Source organism: Sitophilus oryzae, unplaced genomic scaffold (genome assembly GCF_002938485.1).
Source record: "Sitophilus oryzae breed Bouriz unplaced genomic scaffold, Soryzae_2.0 scaffold_1449_pilon_pilon, whole genome shotgun sequence".
NCBI lineage: Eukaryota > Metazoa > Arthropoda > Insecta > Coleoptera > Curculionidae > Sitophilus > Sitophilus oryzae.
In genome coordinates this window covers 815,548-836,125 of record NW_022146114.1, presented here as the reverse complement: position 1 = coordinate 836,125, position 20,578 = coordinate 815,548, and the positions used below count along the sequence as shown (strand labels likewise).

Genomic DNA, 20,578 nt, shown 5'->3' with positions numbered 1-20,578 from the left:
TACCAAAAATAATATAATATTTATTGTTTTCATATTATTTATACATTAATTACGGCATAATTATTTTAATACATGATTTCAGTATACTTTATTTATAAAACGGGATATGAGTTTTCAGCTGCTATGCCACATTGGTTAACTCCACGCGCAAGTCTGATGTATCCAGATTCACCCCAAGTCTCGCCCCACGTGTTTTTGACGATCCAGTAGTCGGTGCCATTTTCAGCGCCGTATCCGACAACCAAGACAGCATGGTCTAAGGAACCAGATGTTTGAGGACAACTGGTATCATTATAAATTCCTAAAAATACAAAAATAAATTATTAAATTTAATAATAATGATTTGTGGAGCAAATAAGAAAATGAAAAATTACATACAGGGTCCGGCAGTAGTGCGTCGGGCATCTGTAGCTCCTAGAATAAAAAACTTGGTAATTTTGGTTAAGTGTAAACAAAAGAAGTAAAAATAAAGTATGCACGAGGATGTATTTCTAGAATTTCGCTATAAATATGGTAATCGTAAATCACACAGGATATTCAAAATTCTACACCAAACTTTCTAAAATATAAAATACTTTTTCTTCCTTTTTTAAATGGAACACCTTTTATATTATTTTTTTAAAAGATGGAGAATTAAAAAATGAACATATATTGCATTTAGAGTATTTCAAAAATTTTAACAGTTTTGCAAATATTCGCCGTTTTATATTTCATATGGCATTTTCCATAGTAAATTTTTATCAAAGCCACCCAATGATTTTTCTCTCGTATTTTACCGTTGAGAGAGCCATATGAAATAATACTGCGTGTATCTGCGAATCCATTAAAATTTTTGAAATACTTTAAATACAAAAAATGTTCGTTTTATAATTCTCCATCTAATAAAAAAATAATATACAGGCTGTTCCATTAAAAAAACAAAGAAAAATTATTTTATATTTTAGAAAGTTTGGCGTAGAATCTTGAACACCCTGTATGATTAACGATTACGATATTTATAGCAAAATTAAGTATAGACCATCTAAAATAAATACGTAATATAGTTTTGATTTCAGGACATTTCATGTATTTTTAATATTTTTTTTTAAAAGGCTGAAAAAAATATATGTTTTATTTATTTATTAATGTCTCTGAAACTATCGAAACATTAAAAAAAAAACTCATAATTAGGATAATGTAACGTGATCTGAAAGGAAGCCAAAAATGCAATAATATACAGGGTGTGCCATTTAAAAAAATTATCCCGATCCACTGACATTTTTTGAGCCACCCTATAGAAGTTAAAATATTTTCCTGAAATACATCCTATGTTCTTTCGGTTTGCACTTAAACAAAATTCTGAAGTTTTTTATTGTAGGAAATACAGATGCCCGACGCACTATTGCCGGCCCCTGTATATATTAAATGCAAACAAAAATAAAATTTTATTTGTGAAATTGCGTTGCTAAATACTTTATTAGTCGGATATTATATAATTTTTGCAAACTTACCACTCTTGTAATACCTTATGGTGTCAGCATCGATACCAGCAACTACCGGTCCCACAGTTCCCACAACTTCTTTCAATGTGTCTTCATTGTCACTGAAGCTGACATAAGCACTGATTTTCGTTACAACTTTGGAAGCGTTATACTGGCAAGTACCGTCAGCATCTAGAAAATATACATTCACATTTAATCTTAAGTCATGGTTAGATATCTCATTTTCGTTCTGCTCAAAATAAAATGTTTCAAAATACATATTTCATACCCGCGTATGGATAGTCTTCTTCAGATAGAAGACCACTTTCTTCAATGTAAGGAGGTCTGTTCCAACAGTCCACCGTTGCAGCCCAAGTTGAGAGTGATAGTACAATCGATGATTTGCTGTTTGGACAATTCGGTTAGGTTTCCAGTTTTAATTGCGTACGCAGATTCGACAGAACCAACCTAAAATGTGATTAAAACTTTGATGCGAATAAAACCTCTAAATTAAATTAGACTACAGAGCACTCAATGTTAATTTATTACGTCTATTGGCTGTCAATGAACTATCGCGACACAAGTTCCAGCAGTAGTTTAGAGGGTGATTTCATTATTATGTACAATATCTAAACAAAAAGAAATGCGTGAGAACAAAAAGAGAAAATCTTGGATTCATAACATTAATATAAAAAGAAATGCGTACGGAGAATATACCTTAACTCAAATTTGAAGAAGACGAAAGCTGGAAGGCGAAAGCAAAGCTTTCAAGTATTATGGAATGACCAACGAAAAATTTACTGAACTTCTTTCTTTGTTAAGACCAGCTATAGAGCGTCAAAATTCTAGATTTCGTTTAGTAAGTAGATAACGTTTAGTAAATAGAAAATATTTTATTTGTGATCTAAAAATAGCAATAATAGCTTAATTTCTCCACAGATATTGGCTCGTCCCAATTGGTTCTGGTAATTTGGGTCCCTAACATCATATAACTCTTTGTAGCTCTGTATAATCAAAATGAATGTTTCATCATCCATGATCTCAATAATTAAATTACAAGAAACAAATTCAAACAAAACAAACCGGTTCTTGACTAAACATTCATCATTAATCCGAAGACACCCAAAATAAATTCCGAAAATGAGCGAAAACAAAGGAAGTTTCCGTTGATCGCCGCGCACTAGGACACGCGAAGCGCGCCTAACAGAGTTTCTTCGCTTTGGATTCCAGGTCTGCAACAAACGTCGTTTCGGCGCGCGGCTGGCTCACCTGTTGTCTTGCGAGCAGTTGCCTCGCTTGAGTCAGCGGACGTACATTAAATAATATAAATGTAATCCTTGCACAGTTTTTCGCCGCGCTTCGGCATAAGTGCGCGATATGCTTAAGCCCATTTCGATATAAACCCAAGGAAATCGTTCAGGTAACGTTAATCTAGACATGTTTCTAGACATGCTATATTCTTCTTTACGTGCCATCTCTTTCGTGGAGGTTGTCGATCAAATTGGCAAATTCTTCACAAATCTCGGCTTTTCTTATGAGTTCTTCAAAAGTAAGGTCCTATTTCTGATGTTTCTCAACCAATATAGTTTCTTCCTGCGATTCCTCGTTTCTCAATATATGCCTTAAATACGATGTTTTTCTTACTTTTAGGCAGTTATAAATATACAGTTGACGCGCTAAAATTCAAAATAAATTCTTAGTTATAAATCTTTTGTAAATAGTTCTATAAGTCTTTTATCGTTATTATTTTTGTTAATTAGTGTTAAATAAATAGTGTTTAAATAAATTGTGACTTTCTATCCACACGGAACCGACGAAAAACGTAACAATATAAATATATAAACAAGGGATATATCCATGTTTCGAACGATCCGAGGCGATTCATCTCTTGAACTTTCAGTATCCATGTTCCTGCTCCGTATTATAGGATTGAGACCGAACATAACTACTGACGAGCCTAGTTCTCAACTCAAGGTCCAATCTAATAGTCTAAGAGTTAGCAACGTTTTCGAAAAAGTATTTTAAGAAAGCTGGCTCATTGATATATCTTTTACTATGCTCTCTGGAACAGCATGCGGTCCATCTGGCTGCCGATACCCGTTGCGTTCACTACTGCGCATCGGAAGAAGATCCTATATATTTTTTTATTTAGTCCGTTATATTCTAGTATTGAATATAAATCGAACAAGTCTCCATAGCGCAGCGCGTAGAGTTTCCAACTACGAACCGAGGATTCAGAGTTCGAGACTGGGTCAGGGCAAAAACTTTTTTATTTTATATTCGTTTATATTCTGATAGCAAAGTATTAAATAACTCTCGTCACCAACTCTGACTCCTCGCTTGATAGGCGGAACCTCTACGCGCTGAGCAATGGAGACTCGCTCGGTTTTTATTCAATACTAGAATTTCAAGGACTAAGAAAAATATAGAATCTTCTTTCAATGCGCAGTAGGGAACGAAACGTTTACCGGCAGCTAGACGGGCCGCATGCTGTTTCAGAGAGCCTAGTAAACGATATATTAAAGAGCCAGCTTTCTTAAAATACTTGTTTTCCCGACGTTGCTAGCTCTCTTTTTATAAGGTTCTGGAAAACGTTCTTCATTTTTAAAAATATATTTCTGGTTTGGTCCATTCTGGTTTTTATTTCCACGTCGTTGTTCAAGGTGTTAACTCTCCAGGACTCCAAATATTTAAACTTATAGACCTGTTCTGAGATATTGCCATCTATTTTAATGGGTACGTTTTGGTTCTTTCCAAATATCATGACTTTGGTTTTAGAGGAATTGATCTTCATCCCGTATTTCTTACAGGAGCCTTCAAGTCGCTACACTAAATTCTGGAGTCCAATATCAGAGTTGACAATAAGAACTGTGTCATTTTTGTTCGTGATTTTCTAGTTTATTTAATATTTATACGAATTTGATTGCTTCAAATGTGTGTGTGATGTGTCTTGGGTTAAAACCTATGGTTAAAATCACCCGTAGCGTTAAATAGTTCCAAAAATAGATTAAAATATTTTGAAATTTAATGCATATAACCCGCATTTATTTTTATTTAAAATTACTATTAAAAATGTCTACTTTTTGATCAAAACAGAAAAAATCAAATATCATGTGTCTGGATAGTTCACTGGTCCCCGTTTATTGATACAAAATAGAAGAAAGACTTAAATGATTAAAAAATCGATTTCTGGGTAGATATAGAATACTTACAAGTGCGAACGCATACGAAGACCCACATTTACCTTGATTTTTGATTGGAACAACAGCGTTCCGTTCTCTCCAATCAATGGAGTCGGGAACGGAATCTCCTACTGGAAGATTAAGCTTGTTCTTTTTGCTAAGGATAGGTTTGCGGTTAATGTGAAGTCCAAGCATAGCTTTAAATTCAGCGGGTGTCATGTCGGCGAATTTGTTGATACCTATTTGAAACCTGAACTTACCCACTAATTTTTATTTAATATGATAACATACCTTGCGTATATGTTTCAAGACCTTGTTCGAAACGGGCATTATGCAATTCAATAGAATGAAGGTTGTCTCTGAAGATGGCAAACCGTTTGGTTTCTTCGGCTTGATTCTTGTAAGTCTTGCCATGTTCTAACTGCAAATTTTAGAGAAATAGTTACAATTATAATCATCGTTATAAAATACGGTATGGTCCGCTAAGCATGCAACATATGGATTTTTTTAAATAATCCTATGAAAATTGGGATACTGTCAAGTTAGTGCATGTCCAATAACCATATCAGCGGTACTGCAAATCAAACAACCTACAGTTAGTGCGGCCTTGAATTTATCAAAGGAATTTTGAGGCGTCCTCGTATAGTGCTTTTTTATGTTCACGAATACTAGTGTTGGAGTTAACTAAAACCAGAGAAATGTTAATTATTTTGCCAATGACGGAGCAAGGCCCTTACAATCTACAGAGAGTTTTTTTCTACAATTACGTATGTTATTCTTGAGGGGGGACTAAATTTATGTTTAGGATTTTCCTATGCCAGGTACTTAACTAATTCAAGCTCAATATGTGAAAAATAGTTGTACAAACCTTCCAGTTCATTCGTTTTTACCTTGACACAAGCGAAATTACGTACGTTTTTTGGCCCATCATGTAGGTTGTTTCATTTGTAGTCATTCTAAGTACCGCTGATACTGTTATCGGACATGCACTAACTTTTGACAATTTTCCCATTTGGATAGGACTTAAAAAATCATATATGTTGCATATTAAGTGGACAACACTGTACAAAAAGTTTAGCATTACCATTATGTGCTGATTTTTAATAGTGCGCAAATTAGTTTGCGCATGGCGTTATCGTAACATAAGAATATGAAAAAATGTGTTACTTCATATACCGGTTGTTTTTTAAAATGGTTCACTCCTATAACTTAACTTACTACCTGTTTCACCGGAAATAACTACAACTTTGGATTTTTAAATTGAATCCTCCATATTTTTCAAATTTTTTCGATAGAAAATAAAATTCTGAGTAGAATGACATCTAATATGTCAACATTTCTCTTAAAACATTACTTATACATTAACAGTGCCGTAGTTGTGTTAAAATCATTCATTTTTAATCAAGGAGCTGTTTAAGTGTGTTTTCCTGGCCAGTTAAAATTTTCCCAAATCATATTTTTAATCATAACTCATTTTTTTTAAATGGAAAGAGGGGTGTATATTTGGAAAATGCATTTTTCATGAATAATTTGCTACCATATACTTGGTATTTTTTTCAAACTAACATTTTCGGTGGCACACTAGATTGAAATTTAAAATACAATATATTTTAAGAAAAGATGTCAAAAGTTGACACATTATAAGTCATTCTATTTAGAATGCCATTTTCTATCCAAGTATGGTAAAAAATACCGACGGTACTATTTAAAAACCAAAAGTTCTAATACATTCTGGTGAAACAGGAAGTGAACGAAACTAATTGAATACCCCAATCAATCCTCCTTTATGTTATATACTAACATACCAAATTTCGTTTTTAATCTGAAAAAAAAGTTATAGGGGTGACTCACTTTTGAAAATCACCCGGTATTGTTATCAATGTGCAAACCTCGTCATTTTTTAACGTTTAAAGTAAAGATATATTTTTATAGCAAATAGTTCATGAAAAAAATATTTACCTTAAAAGCTTGAAACTTGGCGCCATCCTGCTCAAGCAGAGAAGAACTCACTGCAACTATTAAAAAGCTAGCCAACAGAAAACCTTTCATTTTTGATGATCGAAAGATATTGGAATAATCAATTGTTCAATTTTTCAAAGTGTATTTATAGTAATAAATATTAGAGACAATTTAAGATAAAGTGGCTCTTGAAAATAAGGATAACTTAAATTTTAAAACAAAAAATGTCCCATTAAAAAGCATACAACAAAATAAAGTAGTATATTACTAGGTAATAAAGTTCCAAAAATTCCCCCAACAGTTGATTCTCACTTCACTAATATTTATCATATAAATTATTAAAATATACGAGGAGCAAACTTTCTAGATGCATTTTATACATTTTTTCGAATTTTGACAAAGAAAAAAAAATAGTACAGCTATATGTGAAAAATCTAGTTTTGATAATTGTGAAAAAATTGAAATAAAAAACTGTTGACTGTCCTTTAGACGTTTAAAATGTATCTTTATTTTTCTGCTACCACGGTAGTATTATTCAAAAAATAGAGAAGTTGTAGTATAAAAATAACTCTTCATCTGGTAATGACAAGCAAACAGCAGTGTGTAGTATGTAGCACACAAGGACATATTTTTGTTTGTTTGTCTACCGCCAATAGACACACAGCACATAGAAAGTCTAAGCACAGTTTAAAGAATATTTATGTTCTTTAAACTGCGGTCTAAGGTATTTTCGCTATTTAATTCTAATGGGGTAAAATGTATTTAACATTTCGTTTCTGGCATCATATTGTAAATCTGTGTATGTAGTTTGAAATGCCACTTTTGGTTGAAAAGCTTAAAAAATGGACAAACTGCATTTAAAAACTAACTAAAAACTGACTTGGCATAACCTTTGAATAGAGGTTGCTAAAAATAATCTTGTTGCTGAGTTGCAGGATATACAGGGTCGCTTTGTGTATGGAAACGGTCGATTATTAGGTAAAATATAGGAGGTACCGCAAAAAGTTAAATATAAAAGTTATAGGGTTTATAAATCTCTATTGGCGGGTAATAAATTTAAGTATACAGGGTCGGTCATAAACTCGTGGCACAAAAAAGTTTTTTTTTAATACAGCCTTCTGTATATTGTTACATATTTCGGTTCTTCCTTCAATTCTAAGCAAAAATAGAGATACAAACAATGTACCTCAAACCAACCGTTTCCGAGTTATTGACTTTTGAAAATATCACTTAAACAATTTGATTAAATTAATTTCGATATGTTCAGTTTCATTTAACAATGCCATTTTGCCTAAACTGTGATACTTAATAATATTTAACATTAGTTCTCAAGTTAGCATTTATAGATGTATAAAATAAGAGTATAGCAAGAAGCAAGTCTGGAAATTACAAAATTTTCGTTTAAAATTGCAATTCTTTAATTTATCTACATTGAACAATTAAACATACATTACAATTAAACACAGTTTAGGCAAAATGGCATCGTTAAATCAAACAAAACACATCGAAATTAATTAAATAGAACAGTTTAAGTGATATTTTCAAAAGTCAATAACTCGGAAACGGTTGGTTTGTGGTACATTGTATGTATCTCGATTTTTGCTTAGAAATGAAGGAAGAATTGAAATACGTAATAATATACAGGGGGTTCTATTTAAAAAAATGAAACTTTGATGTGCCACGACTTTATGAACAAGCCTTTATACTTAAATTTATTATTCGCTAATAGATATTTAAAAATCCTATAACTTTTGTATTTAACTTTTTGCGGTACCTCCTATATTTTACCTAATAATCGACCGTTTCCATACATAAAAGCGACTCTGTATATAGCAATCACTATAATCTTATATTATAGATCATATAACGGAGAAATAAGGTATAGTAAAGCAGGGGAGGAAGGGGTACAAAGGACAGGTGACGGCGCCGGTGCGGCGGGGTACATATTCAGTCAATTTACTTATTTACAATTTATTAATGGAGTCCTATCTTTTAGTGGATCGATAAAAAACAGATCAAAACGAGTGTTTTCTTTCTTATATCAGTAATGCACATGTCGTGGTAAGTCTTCTGTAGATATACCTATCATCAAGAAAATTTGTCATTGGAAATTGTTATTATTTTTTAACTTATTTACATTAAAATTGCTCTGTTGTATGCATCTAAAAAGCAAAATAAAACATCACCACAATACACCAAAAGTTATTATCGTTAGCGAAATGCGCGTGCAGTGTAAAAGTAAAAAGTGTTTTGGTGTATTGTGGTGATTTAGTGTTTTATTTTGCTGTGTAACACAAAATGTTCCAACCTCCAACTGTAATGCATTTAAAATATATTAACTTAAAATTAGTGCTGTAGAAAATAAGTTTAGAGACTCATACCTATATTAATATTAAAAAAAATCCTAATCCTACAAATCTAGGTATGTATCGTATACTGACTATAGATAGTATGCAGACTAGCGATGGGAACTATCGAATGAATTAGACTATCGAATGGTTAATGAATGAATGATTTCAACTATCGAATGGTTTTATTCGAATAAAATCATTCATTCATTTGTAAACTAAAGCATATGTGACAATCTAGCCGTGCGACTAAATGTTTATCGTTGAGCCACGACTATCGAATGCTTTTGATAAATGAAATTTAGTATTCGTTTGATTTTTGTATGCGTCAGTGCATTATTGGTTCTTCCAAATTTTTATAACTTCGCCGTATAAATACTGTGCTATTTTTGCATTTATTAAAATAGTTAAAATACTAAAATAGTAGTTACTTTTTAATTTTATTTATTGACGATTGTGAGCATGTGCAGGTGGTCAAAATTTTTCCGATAATTTATGTGGTTTTCCGTAGTCTGGTCTTTCAATTATTTAATTTTATATGGTATATGGTCTATTTTTTAATGAGAAATTTTGGAAATAGCAATTTTTAAGAGAGATGAGATGAACTTACAATTAATTTTAAAAATACATATTTGTATTTTAGATGTTTTAATAATATGAATTAGTTGAACTTAATAATTATATATAAGTAATGTGGTTAAATAAATGGTTATCGAACTCAAACTATGGGGTGAGAAAATTAAAATGAAAGTTTTACACGTGCCAATTTAAAAAAAAAGTTAACGATGTTTGTATTTTGTTTATGGTAATTCTCTTACATGTAGTTTTTTGCGAAGAAATATTTCATTTATTTTTTAAAGTAAATGCCAGTAAAAGTAAATATAATTTTTAAATAGTAATATAAATCACCTACCAAACCAAAATATGGCAACAGCGCCCTTCATAATGTATTTTCTGTGTAAATACTAGCACCTCAATAAAAAAAAATAATGTGTCCTTATCTAGATCTGCCACCTGATAATTGCCACCGACCGCTGTCGGGTTTCTCGGAAAGAAACCTACGTCCCCGGGCGACAACTAAAATTCAGTTAATCGATCCTGACGAATAAATGAATTTCATAAATGAATGAATTTTATAAATGAATGGTTTTTGCTGCCGAATTACTAGAATATAATATTTCAAGACAGATGACGGATCTATTCGATAATTTTTATTCGAATAGTTTTCAACGAATGTTTTCTTACTAACTATCGAATTATTCGAATGAATTGCAACTATCGAATGTTTCGATAGTATTCATTCGATAGTTCCCACTACCAATGCAGACACTACCAGAGAACACATTATTTCAGTGTCAATGGTTCCATGTACAATGTCAAACACCAAAAGATTGCGTTAGGAAACTTATTTTTTCTGTAGGTTACAGTGAGTTCCAATAATTTTAATAATGCAATAAAACTGGGATCTTATGATTCAGTCACATAGTATCACTTAGGAAAAATTAATATATCGCAGACACTGCATACATATTATCTTTTTAGTATCCGTGAGAGCTTAAAATACATTACTCAAGTTCAGATAAATGAGGTTCTCGAAGGAAAAGTTTAGATCCAGGATACAAATATCACTTAAATACTAGAACATTAAAGAGCACTTGTAGATAAATTAACGAATAAAAACTAACTAGGTACGTATTTTAGAATATTACAACGCGACAGCGTGATACTTAACTTCTATAATTACATATCGAAGTTAAGTAAATAAAAACGCATCACGTGTTGTTCGACACAATATAATATCGGTTTTTTGCAAGGACATGCAACGTCACGTCAGAGAATTTATTAATATAGCAGATATAGGCATCTTCCTCTTACATGTCTCTAATCTAGTTGATTAGATTATATTTTTGGAGGTGGCTATGTTAACATTATTGCTGTTTGACCTTTTCAGATCTATTTTGGCTCTGTTCTGATCTCTAGGTCACGTTCTCCATCAGTCCTATCATTTTCAAAACGTCTTGCATCTTCGAGACAGAACCCACTAAAAAGCTCTTTGTCAATGGCCAGTGCATAGTACAAGACTGAGAGAAAAAACGTTGTAAAATTAAAAATAATGAGAATGAATCAAATAAATTCAAATATATTTTGGCCTCATTAATGGTCATAATTGAATTAATAAGACATCTATTGATTTTATGCATATATTCATACATATAAAACATACATGATCATTGTCATTGTTAGTAGATTTAGAATAAAAATGCTGCCTATTTGGTTTAAAGAAATATATATTTGTTTATTAGTTAGTTTTTCTTTTGTTTTTCAAATACATTCTTTTTATTTCACGCCTTTCTTTATATTTTGAAGTGCAATGCTTAATGATTTAATAATATGTCACTTTGTTTAAAGTTTGGGTCGATTTTAATCGCATAGGATCAGTACTAACAATTTAAATGAAATAAATATCAAATTTATTTGGAAAATAACTTTATTTCGGAATTAATCTTTTGGCGATAAGTATGTAAATACAATTGAGTACCCCAGAATGAGAAGTCGGTAAAAACCACTTTTTACCAAAAGCGGTTTTTGCCTGATTTCCTTTCATATACACCCAATACAACTCTTAGATCGAGAACTAGACATAACCGCTTAATAGTTTTGCCAAAGGATGGCGCAAATATATATCCGATTCGGCAATTGAGAATGAAAATTAGGTATATCCGGTTTTTACCCAACTGTCATTCTCATATTTTCGTTTATTTACGTTTGACGTTTACTATGGCGACAGAGAGAGGATCCCGAGATAATGAGCGACGATTTAGATAATAGTGATAGTGTTGAAAGTGATACCGAGAGTGATGAAATTATTGAAGAGAACAAAACAAGGAAGAGAAAAAAAAATAAAAGTCTCTGGAAAAGTGTTCAGAGGAAACGTAACCTCAATAGCGGACTGGCATACATTTCCACAACCGGAAGAAATGTCCCTGCAAGGCAGGGTTATGAATGTAGCTGCAAAAATCAATGCACAAGTAAAATATCATTCGAAGAAAAAACAAGCATTCTTAGCAAATTCAACGATTTGGCTGTTAAAAATGTGCAAGATTCTTACCTATTTGGGCTAATAACTGTGAAGTCTGTTGCAAGGTAGCTAGATACTTCGGTATTTAATGTTTAAACTATTTAATATGAATAAAATAAATAGGAAAAAAAAACAAAACAAAACAAGGGAAATTTCCAATTTTTTTTTCAGAAGACGACCAGACATTATGAGAAAGCGGCTACGTGAAAAAGGTAATTCGAATGCAAATAATGCTGTGTCCGATGCCGATTTGATTGAAGCATCAAAACGAAACTCATCTTTTCATTACAAGGTAAGAACTTTTAGGAGGTATTGGCCGGCCGATTGTACTATGTTATTAACATAGTTTTTTATGTCGTAGGTAGGTTGTATTAGCATCAGTACGCGAACAAATTGTTTGCAAAAAAGCTTTCGCGGGACTTCATGGCATCAAGTTTGGTAGAATTGATCGAATAGGGCTAGCAAAGAAAAATAATTCCACTCCTCCGATTGACAAAAGAGGTTTATCAGAAGGATCTAGGGCACTAAAAAAATCAGAAGACCAAATCCGACAAATTACGTCACATATAAATTCGTTTCCCGTTCGCATCTCTCACTACACCAGAAATAAATCCGAATGAAAATATCTGTCGCCCGAATTGAGTATCATGAAAATGCACCAGGTGTATGTTGAAAGGTATGAACCTGAAAAATATATTCAATGGAAAGCTGATAAGAGCACAAAGTTTGAAATAAACTATGAATTTTACCTTCACATATTCAACAGTAAATTTAATCTTCGTTTGAAAACCTAAAATGGATGTCTGCACATGTAACAAATTCAAAAATCAAATAGATGTGGCGAAAATCCTGAAGAAAATCTAGATTAAATCGAGAGCACTCTACATCTAGCTAAAGCGCAAACATTTTAAGACGATCTGAATCAGTTGGCAAAAGCTAAAACGAACGAAACAGTGGATGTTATCAGCTTCGACTACCAGTAAAACTTTGCCAGCAATTCGTACTCATCACTGATATTTTTTTATAAAAGGCAGCTGCGGTTTTCAACAACGTTTTATTCGGCAAAAAACGGGTAATTCCGATATGTACATATACAATGAAGTCGAAGGGTGGCAAGGAATGAGACAGTATCTTTTTAAATATTATGTTGACCGTCCATAATCCTTTCTAAGCAGACGCTGTACATCTTCACGAATAACTGTGTTGGACAGAACAAGAACATGGTTGTTGTTCAGATGTTATCTGCTTTGGTCGCAACTGGAAGGTTTAATATAATATACCACCGATTTCCTGAAAGAGGTCATTCATTCCTTCCTTGTGATCGTAAATTTACCCTTATTGAAAAAAAAACGCAAGGTTACATACCTTTGTTCCACAAATTCCAACTGTTCCACAAATTCCAACTGCCGGCGTCCTCGTTCGCGTGGAATGGGAAACGCTGAATGGCGTCATTGCACATAGACGCAACCCCAGTAGGGCTAACGGCAGCAATGGTTCAGCGGGTAGAGAGATGGCCTGCTGGGCATTGAGCTCATACTGCATCATCATCGAGCTCGCGGCATGCGATCCGAACTCACAGCTGAGTGCAACAACATCTCAACCAAAAACCAAGGATATGGAAGGGTGTGAAAAGGAACATTTTACCCCACAGGAGTAGCCCAACTTTGGGAAATCCTCCCACCTCCACTGAGAGGTGGCTGAGCCCCCATTCGGATTCTTGGGGCCTATTTTCACACGACGACAGTGATCCAGCAGTGGTACACTTGGCTTGCTGGATCTTCCCAAGCCGGGCTGCGTACAGGAGAATGCTACCCAAGGCAAGGCGCCGGGGAGTATCTCCTCGACTGAGAATATGGAGATCGGAGGACAACCGATGATGATCTCTCCATAGACCTGACTCCGAGGAGGGGCTGCTCATAACTCAGTTACACTTAGCCAAGGGAAAAGCATCAAGAGAAAGTCTAACGGCGTTCCAAGGCCAAAAAGTCTACTGAAACGCTCACTTTTTTGAAAAAGACAGCTTGGAAGAAGGGAAGACTTGGACCGAACGGGAAAGAAAACCTCATCAAGCTCAACGAGAAAATCTCCAAATTCGAGGTCTCAACAGTCAAAGAAAATGGAGGTGATTCTGAGGAAGGGAGAAGCCGTCCTCCAAATCGTGAGAAGGCTTCCAGAGGTCCGACGCTAGAATCTCCAGTCAGCAGACCCCCAAAAACCAAAAATCTGAAAAGATACCGTTAAAAGGGGTCGTATTCATGAGGGAGAAGGAAACGTAGCAAAAGGGCTAAACCTCGACTAGCTTCGATTCGCCGGACGAATGTCAGGTCGCTGTCATTGATCGAGCTGATTCTAGATGGCAAATGACGCCCGAAAGGTGGGATGGCGGTTGAGTCGAGGATCTGATGGCTATCGCCGAGGCGAGGAGTGCAGCGCGACGAGGAAGTGATTCGACGGGGCTGATGGCAGAAAGGTGTCAGTTGTGGGTTGCAGCAACAGCTGTCGCGAGACTTAACGCAAGGCAATCCGCAACTGCAACGACATCTGGCTGTGGAGCCTAGAGGTCATTCCAGATCGCAACTGCCCCTAAGAAAACGATTCATTATGGATCCCTCCTCCAGTACCGGAGAAGGATGAGACAACGATGAAGATCTTTTAAGATAAATAAGAACCTATGGACACAGGACTGGAGGGTAGTCTCATCAGTCGCCAGTCCAAACGGAAAAAGGAAGGGATATAGTGACGCCATTGGACGAGGCATCACTAGATCGCTTGAAATCGGAAGGAAGTTAATTTGGTCTCGGGGCCGCAAAGGCGAGGCTTCCTAACGACAAGAGCGGCACCAAGTCAACTAGGAGCTGCGGGTGGTTCAGATTATCTGAAACCACCGTAGGAGGCCGCGACGGAGGATTTTGATGCTGTCTCATGAGTGAAAGAAGGTGGACGTGCCTTAGTCCAGGAACCATGGATCGCAAGAGACAAAATCCAGGACTGAGGTCAAAAGAATACATTCTACTTCACCCACAGATTACAGGTAAAAAAGAGACGTGTATAGTAGCAAGAAGAGCACCAAAGCTTACATTGCCATCCCATTACAGCACAAACGATCTATGGGCTACGTGCGAGGACCAAAAGGGGGTTCAAACTACTGGTCTACGCCATACGACGAAGAGAATCCCCGCCGGAAGCGGTCCGAAATCTGTCTGGTAGCCAGAAGAATGGGCCAACAGCTGGTGATAGATGTGACGCCAACGGCCATCACGTCCAATGGGGGAAGCAAGGATATCAATGAAGAGACAATAATGGATTTATACTTTCTAATAACCTTACTATGCAACAGAGCACGCCAACGTTTGCAAATAAAATTAGGCAGGAAGTTTTAGATCTAACCTTGACCACGGAGGGACGGGGTTTGATAGTCGAGGATTGGAGGGTTGATCTGGAGAGATCCTTCTCCGACCATAGGAGAATACTCTTTAGGATTAAACGAGAAGTCCCGCTTGTTAAACCCTATAGGAATCCTAGCTAAATTTTAATATGACATGATTTTAATGAGTAAAAGTGATATAGTTTTGATATTTAAAAAAAATAGACATTTTCTTGGAGAATTCGGTACTGTCTAGGGCTGTCTTAGAAGTATAGTGGTTGGCGAGCCATTCTATTACTAGGCAAGCGCTTTCGGAATTTATTATTTCTTTCTTCAAGGGCTAGGTGCATGTGAGGTATTTTAAACATGGCTGGCATTATGAAACACTAAAATCACAAACACAACCAACATACATGCGAACTCACATTACATCAAGTCTTTGAAGAAAGAAATAATAAATTTAAACTAAAGATAATGTAAAGTTAGTCGATCTTTTAAATTAAAAGAACTAAAGATGTTATATCAAGCTTGCTCGTCTACGTAACCGTAGATGGAGGTAAAAGCAAAGTACGGTTCTATGTAAAATAAAACATTTTAAACTTTGGCAGTTTTAGAGAATCACCTTGAATATCCTATACTAAGGGCTGGCAAAGGTTAGTCTTGGGTCGAGATTTCTGTATGTAAGAAGACTACAATGCGTTTATAATGTACTGAACAAAGAGAGAATAGTAAAACGTTGCCAAACATATGAAATAAACCGAGAAACTGTACACATTGCTAAGAGACGTGGAAGGGGATATAGCAGATACATCGCGGTCGACCGGTCGACCCAATAAGTACCGTATCAATACTTAAAATTGACAAAGAGTGACATCATGTGTTCAGCATCACGGTTTAATTACACCTCGTGATACTCTATTTGTTTATTTATTAACGAGTCGTTGTAATTTTTCCTACAGCTTGTCAATTTTTAAGTGCAATTTAGAAACACTTGCACATTTGGTAAAAATAAGTGGAATTGTACTATTAGAACTCTGAATTCAAAAATCGATAACTCAAAATCCATTAGAAATAATATAATTGATTGTAGCTTTTTTCAAAAACTTTCATAATATTTCTGCTATATTTTCTTCGCAGACGGTATGTGAAAATCGTAATAAATAAAAAAGTTACACGATTGCTGAAATTTGCAATGCAATAAAAGAAAATGGATGTTTCTTTTAATTTTGATTGAAAAAAAACAAGCCAATCAGATTAAAAAAAAATCCGAATTTCAAAATAAAAAAAGTTTCGATATCTAAAGTAGCTCTTGAGTTATCGCTTGTTATTGTTAAAAAGTTGAGTTTTTAAATTATCGCGATTACTGGAATTTTCGCATTATAAAAAAATGGACACCCTAACGATATCCTTATAATTCCATTTCAGATGCTCAGAAACATTTCTAATAATTTTATCTAGTTATCTTTTCGAAAAAAAAAATCTTTTAGAAATAGGCGGTTGCGATCGTGATTTTACTTTACTTGATAGAGAAAGCCGTACCGGAGAAATGTAACAACGCCGCAACAGCACACCGTCGTATTTTTCTCACTCCGACTTAATAAAATCTCTGCGATTTATTTCCACACATGTAAATACCAACCCAAAATTAATAGTTGCCAGTACGGTATATCTTACCTTCGTATGGGTAGTCTTCTTCGGATTCAACACCGTTTTCTTGAATGTAAGGGAAGGTAATCTCTAAATCTCCACCGCTGCAGCCTATGTTAACATCAGTAGTACAGTCAACAAGTTGTTGTTCGGAAAATCTAGTAAGGTTTCCAGTCTTGATAGCATAAGCTCCTTCGGTAGAGGCAATCTAAAATTTTATTGGAAATTATATACGGATAAGAATAAACTGCAGAGAGAATACGCACTCACTATGAATCAGAGCTGCGAGCTCACCGAAAACTTAAGTGATTTTTTAATGACTTAAGTCATTTTTCGAAAGCTGACTTAACACTTAAAATTTAAGTCTGTTTTAAAATGACTTGTGATTTAAATATTTATTCCGAAATAGAAAAAGATTTAAGTCTTTTTAGAAAAGGCTTAATTCATTAAAAAGATTTAGGTCTTGTTAGAAAATGCTTAAATCAAATTTTTATGATAAATTTGTGCCATCAGCATTCCTTTTTAAACTGTAAGGCGGCAGCCAAGCAGCAGAATAAAAAAAAAGCTTTTCCGAACCGGTTTTGATTATTTGTCGTGTTACGCGTGCGTAGTGAGTCTGTTGTCTTTCAAGTGAATCTCCGACTCCGTTGTGTAGCCCGAAAGACGAAAGGAATTTTTCTCGAATATATTGAAGAGTACCTAAAAATCTTCCAACCCTTAGCTTATGCTATCGATATATTACATAGTGATAAAAACACATCACCCCTTTTTAATAGACATGTATTCGATAACATCTAAATTGTAATGGTAATAATAAGTATTACAAAATTCGATAAATTTTAGAAAAAAAAAACATATTTGTGTGTTTGTAGTTGTTATGAAAATTAACCGTTTTATTTTATATGGTTTTAGTCTCATCTGTATCAACAATAAATTAATAGTATTATACTAGTAAGAACATCGCTAATATCTCTATATCGCTGGATAAGTCTGGTTTATCTTGATTTATATTGATTTAAGCCATTTTACTGACTTAACTTGCAGATTATCATGATTTAAGTCAAAAATATAAATTTAAGTCATAAAAACGACTTAAACAACGTTATATTGATTTAAGTCTCTACAAAAATGACTTGACTTGAAATAAAATGATTTAAGTCAAAAACTCAAGACATAAATGATTTTAATTTTAGAAATTACTTAAGACTTAAAGCGTCCCACAAACGGTCAATATTAGTGCTGAATATTTGATATTGTGCAATAATAATATTGGCCGTTTAGGGTTTACATTGAAAGGTTGCACAATATATTGTGTCAATCAAAAACAGTTTGATTTTTATTGTGCAATAGTGATTAGTTTGTATCGTGTGTATAATATTGCACAATAGTTCAGTATATTTTTGTTTTTTCTGTGTGTTTGTCTCGCTGCTCGGCTCTATTTAGAATATTTAGACCAGTGGTTTGTCAGCAAATATGGGATCAAAAGCAAATTTATTTTAGAAGTCATCGAAATGTACCATTCTTTGCCAGCTTTATGGAATACAAAAAGCAAAGAATATAGCAACAGAAATAAAAAAAATGAACAATATGATGAACTACTAGGGAAATATAAGGAAAAATACCCAGACTTATAAAAATACTTGACGATAAGCAATAGCAGCTTGTTTTTTCTTATCCGTGTTAACCAAAGTGCAAAACAAACTAGTTATTGAACAAATTTATTGTACTGTTTGGAGATAGGTAACTAACAATATTATTGGGCAATATTATTGCGCAAACATATTGACCGTCTGTGGGCCCCTTAAGTCTGTTTAAAACTGACTTGTTGCAGCTCTGCTATGAATAACATGAATTTATTGACAAGAATAAAAAAAATTGGCACCGGGAGGCACCTACAGCCGCCCATACTAAAATCTGTTACTAAAAAGTTGGTAGGCAGTTCTTTTAGTTTCAAAGTAAAGGAATTTTTTCAATTTTTTTTATCTCAACAACTGCGATTTTGACTGATTTTGATGGTATTACAAATTTTGTTGCAAATATTATTCCTAATCTTAAAAGAAAACCGCGTTTCGCTAGCTACTGTAATTTTGGAGTTACGATTTTTTAAAATTTTTAATCCCCTCCCATACCCCCTTACCAACCCCTCAACCCCACTAAATACTAATGGCCAGATTCTCTGGTGTCACAGTATTTTTCTGCCAAATTTCGTTCTGCCAAAGTTCGAGTTATCGTGTTACAGACGGACAGACAGACAGAACCATGAAAATATTTTGTATTTAGGTCATTTATGACCCAAATAACTTCATTTTGAGTGAAATTATAAAAACTTTTTTTTGCCGATCTGAATAGCCTACCATACCTGTTGGTATGGTCGGCTAAAAAGTGGTTCAAGAATAGTTTCCAGGCCGACATAAAATACTTACAATGGCGAAAGCCCAGCACGATCCACACCATCCTTGGTTTTTAACGGGTGCAACAGCATTCTGGTCTCTCCAGTCAATGGAGTCGGGAACAGTAGCTCCCTCGGGAAGTTCGAATACGGTGTCAGGGCTGAAGGCAGGTTTGCCGGCAGCCTGAAGGGCGAGCATGTCTTTGAATTCGTCGTGTGTCATGTCAGCGAATTGGTTGGTTCCTAGTTAAAACCTGAACTTAGCTGTGAAAATATTTTTCTCAAAATCACATACCTTCGTAGTAGGATTCGAGGCCTTGTTCGTAACGAGCATTGTGGCTTTCAATAGAACGAAGATTTTCTCTGAAGATGGCAAAGCGTTGGGTTTCTTCGGCTTGGTTTTGGTAAGTCTTGCCATGTTCCAACTGCACAATGCACAGAAATATTTTTGTATCAAATAGCAGGTTTAAATTTTCCAAAATATAATCTTACCTTGAAAGCTTGGAACTTGGCACCGTCCTGCTCAAGTAGAGAAGCACTGACGGCTACAATAAATAAACTGACTACCATAAAACCTTTCATTTTTATTGTTTGGAAGGTACTGGAACAATAAATTATTACAATTTTGATGGGTATTTATACTACGAAATATTGAGATGAATACGATAAAGGGGCCCTTGAAAATGCCGACCACTGAAGTTTTAATTAGTAAAAAATTAATCTCTCAAAAAAAATAACAAATCGACCAATATACAGAGTCGCTAGTATTACTACCTACACGGTGTCCAAAAAACGTATCAGTCAAACAGTTAGTACAGTTAAGCACCCAATATTAATCTGGTATAAGATCGTATAATATTATCCCACGTCTTAAAGGCCTTGAAACCATTTATCTTGTAACAACTTTGCTCGTTAATATGCTACAAAAAAATTAAGACTAAGTTATCACATAAGAGGAGAGTTTATCAAACTAATTATTCTAGCTTGGTCTTGGATTTACTAAAGGTACAGGCTTCAACTAAGGCAGTAGCTTGGTCTTGGTCTAAAGGCAGTAGTCTTGATCTTTCGTAAGACTTGCAAGTCTTGCATTTTTTCAATAGATTTTTACTAGATGCATATTCCGTTTAAATAAATAATATTTTTCGTAATA

At 34.4% G+C, this 20,578-nt stretch overlaps 1 protein-coding gene across 1 annotated transcript; it reads right to left on the bottom strand.

The window, feature by feature from the left end:
• LOC115877410 lies at positions 1-20,033 on the bottom strand. Its single transcript, XM_030893563.1, is given in 14 exon segments — positions 1-301; positions 1,491-1,652; positions 1,750-1,802; positions 1,804-1,928; positions 4,673-4,881; positions 4,934-5,063; positions 6,602-6,724; positions 13,394-13,607; positions 13,710-13,938; positions 15,416-15,550; positions 17,043-17,247; positions 19,463-19,671; positions 19,724-19,853; positions 19,921-20,033. Coding segments are annotated over 14 exon segments (2,223 nt in total). The 5' UTR covers positions 20,011-20,033; the 3' UTR covers positions 1-92.
• Positions 20,034-20,578: the final 545 nt, after the last annotated feature.